The sequence below is a fragment of the Asterias rubens genome, chromosome 18, assembly GCF_902459465.1.
Source record: "Asterias rubens chromosome 18, eAstRub1.3, whole genome shotgun sequence".
NCBI classification, from domain to species: domain Eukaryota; kingdom Metazoa; phylum Echinodermata; class Asteroidea; order Forcipulatida; family Asteriidae; genus Asterias; species Asterias rubens.
The window spans coordinates 3,137,081-3,146,701 of record NC_047079.1 but is presented as its reverse complement, the minus strand read 5'-3'; the positions used below and the strand labels follow the sequence as shown (position 1 = coordinate 3,146,701).

Genomic DNA, 9,621 nt, shown 5'->3' with positions numbered 1-9,621 from the left:
CTGAGAAAATGACAAGCTAAAACTGGTCCCGATGACCAGTCAATGAAAAAGATAAGGGGTGGATTTCACAAAGAGTTAAGACTAGTCTTATCTCTAGTTAGGACGAGTAACTCGTCCTAACTTAGGACTAGCCAAACGTTTTTAATATCTCCTAGGACTAGTCCTAAGTTAGGACTAGTGGAACTCTTTGTGAAATCGACCCAAGGTCTCACAACGTGACCCTTGGAACAGTGCCTTGTTTGACAGCAAGGACATTTCACACGCCCACATTATCTGATGGCATGCTGACATTTCTATTAAGTACATTTTAGGAAAATGTTTATAGAACGTTCATGTCTAGGGGATGTTAGACAGTCCATGGCGAGGTGTAAATGTATAGTAATTTTGCGGTAGCACCATGTGTATTTATTCATTAATTCGATCCTCAACCAGGAGTAAAATATCTCCTACTGTATCACATCACCCACAACCTGCAATAAAGAACATGTTACATTTAATGCTATGGCTGTGGGTAACCATGTTCTTCGGCGACAAGCCACGTGTTGCACAGGCAGCATGCCTACTCCCTCAAATACATGTATAAAAACAAATCTATACTTTGCTGTGTAGATTTGTTCTTTGAGAAGGACATGCACTTAATGTACACTTTCTTGGTTATCCAAACGACACGTTATATCGATAATTTCTGCAATTTTTATTTTATTTCTGTTGTCAATAAATTCAGACTTTTGACTAGCAAAGGGCATTAATGAAAAAAAATACCTCATGTAAAATCAAACAAAAGCTAGCGTTTGGTAAAAATCATGCTCTTGGTAAGCCAGGTTAAATATGTCAGTTATTGACTCTCCTTATATTGCAGGCCCGATACTTGACGGAGGCAGTAGAGGCAACATGCCCCCTGGACATTGCCTTGGTGCCCCATGAAATGTTCTTAATACAAATTTATAATTTCCTCATAGAGGTGCCTTTTAGGAAGGAAAACATGCCTTGGTGCCCTTGCCCTTTCAACAAGAAACACCTGGCCTGCTATAGTAACTGGCTCAATGCTCAACCATTTTAACTATTGTCCTTAAAAAATACATCGTCACACGAGGGCGCTATACATGGACATCAAGGATATGCCATTTCCCTGCTATTTCATCAAAATCTACTCAAGTGGAATCCAATTGTTCCTGCTTGCAAGACAATTATGATTTTGCTTATTTAAACTTTTTTTAGAAGACAATTCAGGAAATTTACAAAATCGGAGACGAGTATTCTCGTTAGCAGCTGACAGGCCAAAAATATCGACAAGAAAAATATCTTCATATTTATGCTATTATTTAAAATACGCGCTACCACAGTTTAACGCTACGTGTCTTGCGTTCTCGTGGCGTCCTTAGTGTCATACTATGCGGGGCCATGCGCACGACCCTTTTCGGTCGGCCTTGTTGGCTTGTTTGTGCACCTTCCATTCCTTCCTCAAGTGGGGAGATCAGGTTCACCGGGCTGTCGGTCGGCGACTGGTGAGGCGTCCCAAGTGATTTTTTGGACCTTGCAAAGAAAAAAAGTTGTGAAGTGAAATGTTATTTATGGCGAGATGTTGTGTGAATGGTCTCGCTCTCTTTCCCCAATTTCATAGAACTGCTTAAGCAGAGCATAATGTTTAGCAATTTTCTGCTAAGCAAAAAAAATTAACAGAATATCAGATGGTTCATAATCTTCATACTACAACTTGGTAGAACACACCCCAACACTCCAACAAACTCACTCACCTTGTCAATGGCGCAGACAAATCATAACCTCTGACCTTCTGCTCTGACCTCACCACGGGGGTCACACTCCGCCGAGACGGACGGGAGCTAAACACCGCCTCAGGGGTGTCTACTTTGGGAGTGTGACTTCGTCGTCCCCGTCTTGTGCTGCCCCTTCCAGTGCTAGGAGTGGTGACCCCTGTTGGGGGCCCTGTTGGGGTGTACCCAATACTTGTACCCAGATCCAGGCTAGGGGTGGGCCCCACTGTGGGGAGGGGGTTGTTGGTTGAGGTCATAGGTCGTCGGGTTAGAGGGGTCGTGACCTCATCGATGATCTTGAGGGCGTGTTGGCGAGTACCGGTTCTTGAGCGAGTCTTGGGTGGAGAGAAGATGAAGGACAGGGCTGGGGTAGTTGGGAGACTCTTCCTTCCTGGAACCACAATAATGATAATAATATTAATAACCAATTATTATATAGCGCCAAGATCTGTCTCAACGAGATGCTCAAGGGGCTTTACAAGTTCGTCAAAAATTCAAAATTTAGTCTAATAAGAACATGATTCAAGCTAGCAAGGTGCCTCACAAAATTGTTAAACATGCAATAACTAAGCCAATGAACACATTTTAAAAGTTGACAGTTACAAAACATTTACACGAGAAACAGATAATATAATAATGGCATTCATAACTATACACTTTATAATCACAATACAAAGCATCAAAGTATAAAAGATAACAACATTTGTTGTTTAAAGAATACTAACAAACTGATAACAGACTAAGCCTAAAATACTAACAAATTGATAACAGACTAAGCCTAAAATACTAACAGTTCCTGCAATCACTCAAAACAGAAAACTACTAATTACGGAAATGACTCCTGTTGGACGAATAGTAATGCAACAAACATCAAAATATACACTTTAGTACAAATGTACACACATAATTGTTGAAGTCCTCGGTTTCGATGGGTAGACATCCTAGTCACAATAAATCATGGGCACAGTGGTAAAATCAGACAGAAAGATTATTTGCATATAAATCAATGGTTTGTTGAATCTCCATATTACTAGATTTGATGAGCACATCACAACACACAATGAATATAAAAAACATATCAATCAACATGTCGAAAGTCCAAGCTAACCAACAGTCAGCTTGCTGTGATTGGCTGTTGATAAGAATCAATATTCATAAGAAAGCTTAACTAGGCACCCGACTCAGTACACAGTCAAAGAAGCAAGCAAAAGTAGATGCACAGGAACATGGATTCTCTACTCTTTACAGCCTTAAATCAAGGCTAATAAAAAGAACTGAAAGATGTTTGCCAACAGAGGGCCTTGTTTGTAATTTTAAGAAGCTAATGGCTAACCTCTCTTTGGTTTGACTGACTCTTGCTTAACAATCTCCTCCTCATCTTGCTGGCTTGTTTCCATGGCAACATCAATCTGGTTACTAGGTCGAAAGTCTGCAGAAAAAATAATAGAAATAATATTATTATTTTATTACATGTGTAGTGTGCCCTCTCCATCTGTGGACGTTCAGAGGTTCAAATTACAATCAAAATTCCACCCAAATTCAAAATTCCATCAAATCAAATAATTTCAATGAAGGCTATAATTTTCACCAAAATTCCTTAAAAATAAAAGTATTCAACAACGCCTAAAAATATCACAAAATTCAACATTCCATTAAAATCAAATTATTCAATTAACCAAAAATACAAAAATGTAGCATAAATTAACACAAAGTGTTTTCAAAAACAAGCACTCCTCATCCCTAGAAGAGAGGGGAAAATAAGATAATCAAATTGACAATCATAAATAATACAAATATAACAGTTATGACATACATGACAATAATTATATGTGGTGTTTTTTACAAGCATTTTCAAAATGTTAACAATTATAATTCAGATTTTGTTTATAAAAGGAAAGAGCATCATAAAGAAACGCTGATGGACTAAGAAGGAAAAGGGAGGCAAAGAAAGAAAATAAAGAATTAAGCAAGAAAATGGCGTCAATAAATTAAGTACTTTTAAATCACAATTTGGCTGATTTTTCGGAGAGCTATAAAATCAGAAATCGGACTCATGTAGGAAGAATGTGAAGCCTGGGCCCAATTTCATAGAGCTGCTAAGCACAAAATTTTGCTTAGCATGAAATTTCTTCCTTAAAAACAACAGAACTACCAACCAAATTTCCACATGATTTTCAAGATTTAAGCAAACAACAGCTGAATGCCAGTTACAGGCAATATGCAACAAATTAAAATTTGGTTGGTAATCTTGTTTTTATCAAGGAAGAAATTTCATGCTAAGCAAATTGTTGTGCTTAGCAGCTCTATGAAAGTGAGCCCAGGTCATTGCTTTGGTGCACTTGAAATGCTCTAGTAGAAATTTACAATTTCCGCATAGGGTGCGCTTTACCAAGGAGGAAATGCCTTGGTGCCCTTGCCCTTTCAAAATAAAGCATACAGGCCTGATAGCTATCAAAATTAAAACCTTTTTTTTTTTGGTGGAAACTAACATCACAACGATACAAAGAATTGACGCAAAAATTCTCCATGGGTTATCGTTACTTGCCAAAATATCACTTCAGATTATAAAAAAAAGTACAAACCTGTTTCAACGACACCTTCATCTTGGCTTGTAGTTGGCTCCGATGAAGACTCCTCGCCCATCTCTTCCCCACTGGTAGGCGGAGTCATCACCTCCCCATCGTGAACAGACAACAGCGACGACTCAAACGGGACCCGGGTCGGCATGGAGCCCTCTTGCCTAAGGGCCAAGCCGGGCGTGGTCTGCACGGACATCTCCTGGTGGCTGGTACCGGCTAGGAGGTCCATGGGCGAGGTCTGGATGCCTTCGTCCGTCTGAGGGAAGTCGTCGGGCGGCGTCGGAGCGGTTTCCTCCAAAGGAGGCATCTCCTCTTCCTTGTCTTCTTCTGGAGCAACCTCGTCGTCAGCGGTCGTCTCTTCCACGGCGATGACCTCATCTCTCTTCTTGGGGAGTGGGGAGTACTTTAAGGAAGAAAAGCTTAAGGCGGAGCTTAGGGCAGAGCCAAGGGCGGAGCGTTGAGAAGAGCGGGGCGTGGCAGTATGAGGTGCAACTGGACGGATTGGAGGGCGTGGTGAGGGAATAAGATCGCTGAAATATAACGGTTTGCTCTCTATCTCTTCCTCCTCCTCTTCCTCCTCCTCATCCTCCTCCTCTTCTTCTTCTTCCTCTGTTTTATCATCAGCATCTTTAAACTCATCTTCTTCACCTTCTAACTCGTCTCTGACTTCATCTCCAGTGTTGATGTCCTCCTCTGATGACAATCGGAGTTCAAACTTTTCTGGAGATTCTGCAGAAAAAGAAAAAAAAAAAAAAGAAAAAAAAAGGCTTGATTAAAAACAAATTTTTAGTTCAGCAAAAAGGAAGATGATTGCCGGTTTACAGGACTGAGAGTTATAGATCTGCGCCTTGTAGGGTGGATATGTGCGCATTACAAGTCTTTATTATTATTAGTATTATTAGTATTATTAGATCTTAACATAGGATCCAAATTTTACAGTTGAAATGAAAATGTTCTGGTATTAAAAACCTTGTAATTAAAACCTCCAAGCTCTTTGACACAGATTTTGTAATCTGAATCTGAATAATATAGTCGGCAACGCATTCTAATAGAAACTTCAAACCAACTTTTTGTAGAGAAGACATTGAAGAAATTTCAGTTTTAGATGTGGGAGGAAAACCACTGTACAGGGAAAACCCACACAGTCAGTGAAGGGACTGCAAAACCCAATCCACATGCCAGGCTCCTGCCCGGGCTCGAACAATGGTCCACAGAGGTGGCCGGGACAGAAACCACCGAGCCAACCTGGGCCCAATTTCATAGCACTGCTTAACGGTAAGCAGATTTTCGTGCTTACTGGAGCAGAAATTTTTTCTAAGGTGCAAGCGTATTCCAAAGGTTAGCAAAAATAAGGCAGCCATAATGCGTGTTCACCATGGATTTGCATTGTGGCATCATTTATTTTTGTGCAGTAAGCACCGGAAGGTTAGCACGCCTTTACATGTGCTTACATTTAATCGCGAAGTGGAAATCGCGCAGTAAGCACGAAAAATTGGCCGCTAAGCAGCTCTATGAAATTGGGCCGTGAATGCCCTCTAAGGATAATATGATAACGCAAGACCAGGAAATCCTTGTATCTTGTTACAGTTTTACACCTGAGGATGTCCGCTTGGTTTACAATCACACAGGTTTACAGGATACAGGTCAGCAAATAATAATAACTTGTGCTTAGGCCAAATATTAAAAAAAAACAGTTGATCGTCCCCGCCCGCATCCTTTTTTGAGGCAGCATCCTTTTTTTTGACTGTTTTTTATTTTTCAATTTTAAAATCCATCCTTTTTTAAACGGACTGGCCTAGGAGCTTTTCCCAAATCTAACGTTATGCTCTCGAGCACGTACCAATAGTGTCCAGTGTCTTTAAAGGGTCTGGGTACTTTTTGTAAGACACAAAACACAATGTCCACAGATTTACATTAAACTCACACGGTTTAAAGATACTGTTGGTAGAAAGCTTTCTTTAAAATATTACTTGCCGGGGTACTGTAGTTTTTGAGAAATGAGATTTTTGTTAACTCATTTCTCAAAAACTACAGTACCCCAGCAAGTAATATTTTAAGCAAAAGCTTTCTACCATCGTTATCTTGAAAATTATTTAAGTATGTAAAACGTTTTTTGTGTGACATTGTTTTACTCATTTCACAAAAACTACAGCACCTCAGCAACTAATATTTTAAGGTACGCTTTCGACTATCATTATCTTCAATCGGTCTAAGTTTAATGTAAATCTGTGGACATTGTGTTTTGTGTTACAAAAAGTACCCAGACCCTTTAAAGGGAGGGTATACCTGTGATAGTTACTCTTTGATCAATCAAGTCTCTCCACAACTTTAACAAATTTGATATATGCAAGTAATTTGTCCGTCCACTTCAGAGTTTTTGGAAAGCTATTAGGACTTTGTCTACTACGAAACTACGTTCGTGCGAATTGGGATGCGAGGTCATAAGGTACATTTAGAAGAAGGGCAAGGCGGGTATAATGCCAGCGACACTGATTTGCTTTTCGTTTATTCACGTTTTCCTTCACGTTTATTCATTCTTCAGTGCATTTGATGAATTGCCTGAATATAATTAGTATTTTCTTCAAAGCATTGATGGCCTGTGAGTGATGAAGAGCTTTTGAAAGGGAACAAAAACTTTGCGTGACTGAAGTTCAGATAAACCTTGAACTTTTGACAGCCTTAATTCAGTTGTCATTTATATCTGTCTCTGGCTTTGTAAAGGCTCTCTTTTGAAAAATTGCTCAGATTTTGAATTCTTGACAATCTACTTTAGTTGTCATTTGTATCTGTCATTTGGTTTGTGGCGTGTCGTGACTGAGCGGTTAAGAGCACCAAACTTCAGTTTTGGTGTTTTTAAAGTGTTACCGCTTAATGCTTCTCAGATTCAAATTTTGGATCTTTTTTTAATACATAACCACATTACTTCGAAAGTTAAAGGCACTGCACACATTTGGTAATTGTCAAAGACCAGTGTTCTCACTTGGTGCATCCCATCACAAGCATAAAATAACAAACCTGTGAAAAGTTGGGCTCAATCGGTCATCCTTGCGAGAAAATGATGAAAGAAAATACACCCTTGGTGGACGAATTTGTGTGCTTTCAGATAGGAATAAAAGACTTCTAGCTAGGAGTCTTCTATTATTTTAGTGAGAAATTACCTCTTTCTCAAAAACTACGTTACTTCAGAGGGAGTCGTTTCCAACAATGTTTTATACTATCAACATCTCTCCAATGCTCAGTAACGAGTCAGTTTTTAAGTTAATATTTGTTTTGAGTAATAACCAACCGTGTACCTTCCCTTTAAATGTTGTTTTTCCCCAAAATACTTGATACTATCAAACCCTGTTGTAGGCATCTAACCAAGGGTTTCCATTGCCATTAATTTCAAGATCAAATACCAAATGTATACTTTATACCAAACCTTAAAGGGTAATTACTCAAAACAAATATTAACTTAAACAGCTACCTGAGCGGAATGTTTTCAACAGAAATGGTATTTTTACTTGTTTATAATGCACTTGTTCACCATTTTAATGTAATTTTAATGTAATTTTGATATGTGTACACTTCTGAACTTCTGAAGTAAAAAATCAGGTCCGTACCTAAAGGTTTTTTGAAAAACTAAAAACACTTCTGCCGTTGAGAGCGGGCGTCAAAGGACAATGCCGCTGACGTCATTCGTGGGAGTTTGCTTTGTTATACATCCACGCTGCAACAAAGCGGCTTTATCTACTTATGACGTTTTGAGAGTGATTACGTAACGGGGCTTTTCGCAAATCTCGCAGAAAAGCTCTGGACAAGGGCATACAAAATGATTGTTTTTTTACACAATTGAAACCTATTTATAATCATATGACTCGATTTCCTTATTCATCGAAAACATTTTAAGTGGAATTCAGCAAAGTTCACGACTTGACATTTTCGTTCAAGCAGGTCTTTAAAAACTGACTTGGTAATGAGCATTGGAGAGCTGTTGATAGTATTAAAACGGCTCCCTCTTAAGTAGCATAGATTTTGAGAAAGAGGTAATTTCTCACTAAAATAATAAAAGACTCATTGCTAGAAGTCTTTTATTCATATCTGAAAGCACACAAATTTGTCCAACAAGGGTGTTTTTTCTTTCATCATTTTCTCACAACTTCGATGACCGATTGAGCCCAAATTTTCACAGGCTCGTTATATTATGGTTATGATGGGATACACCAAGTGAGAAGACTGGTCTTTGACAATTACCAAAGGTGTACCTTCCCTTTAAAAAAAAAATCAAGTTTTGTTCAAGTAGCTGTTTGAGATATATATTAATTTTCAGACCACAATCGAATGAGTTTATTATTCCCCGAATACTAATTTTGTGCTTTGCCGAAAAAACAAAAAAGTGCACATCGCCTTTGTCTGTCGTCTGACAATACTACATGGAAAAAAGAGGAAGCCGCAGCTGCCAGGGAAAAGTTTGCATGACCCCTAGATTCTTTTACAAGGCGCTCCGTTTTTTAAAGCCAAGTCTACCCTGGCCATGCACGCACAGCTCTCCCCCCAACCTTCAATTTGCCGATCGACCAACCGTGAAAGGCTAATCTAGGGACAGAATTTCATGGTTGGCTGCACGGTTATACATCAAGCTGCCATGGGTGAAATATTGAACCAGTTTTTTTGTTCTTTTTTTTTGGGGGGGGGGGGTTGGGGAAGGGGTTGAAATTCAAATCTATCGATCTATATGTTTCTTTTTTTCCTTTTTTCTTTTTCTTGTTCATTTTTAAATTTGTATGACATTGTTTATGTTGTACTTCTGCCTGTTTTATTTTTGTTATCGTCGGTACAACAACACTCTAGAATAATTTTTTTTACCCCCACCCCAAAAATGATTAATTTAAATTTTAAATCTTCAACGCCACACTGAGAGACCCAGTTTCCATGAAATTTGCTAATTTTTAGGATAAAGGTTACCTTTGGTTTTTTTAAACGCTGATTGTTTCCTTTATGAATGCAGTATACACTGTAATACCTAACCTGTGAAAATTTAATTTCAAAAGTTAATAGTGTTTTGGGGATATAGAGAGGTTTCGCAAGTCTACGGATACACATACAGACACTTTGTGTGTTCACGTGATGCGTATCCGCGACTATCGTATTTTGCACACACATTAGCTACGGATACAGGGGCTCATACACGTTGTAGAAAAAACGGATACTGTTTTGCAGCCTTTTAGCTGTCTTTTTGTCCCAGATCAAAAACATACTCCACGGAATTGCTTTCACTGGTACCGTGCTTG

At 38.9% G+C, this 9,621-nt stretch overlaps 1 protein-coding gene across 3 annotated transcripts in view; it reads right to left on the bottom strand.

The window, feature by feature from the left end:
- Positions 1-865: 865 nt before the first annotated feature.
- LOC117302243 (protein ELYS-like) overlaps positions 866-9,621 on the bottom strand; it is a 72,668-nt gene continuing 63,912 nt past the window's right edge. For all 3 annotated transcript variants that reach the window (XM_033786090.1, XM_033786089.1, XM_033786091.1), the window contains exons 34-37: positions 4,355-5,080; positions 3,106-3,201; positions 1,755-2,163; positions 866-1,533 (exon numbers count right to left, since the gene is read on the bottom strand). In XM_033786090.1, coding sequence (XP_033641981.1) covers positions 1,335-1,533; positions 1,755-2,163; positions 3,106-3,201; positions 4,355-5,080 — 1,430 coding nt within the window. In that variant the 3' untranslated portion in view covers positions 866-1,334. The remainder of the gene's footprint in view (positions 1,534-1,754; positions 2,164-3,105; positions 3,202-4,354; positions 5,081-9,621) is intronic.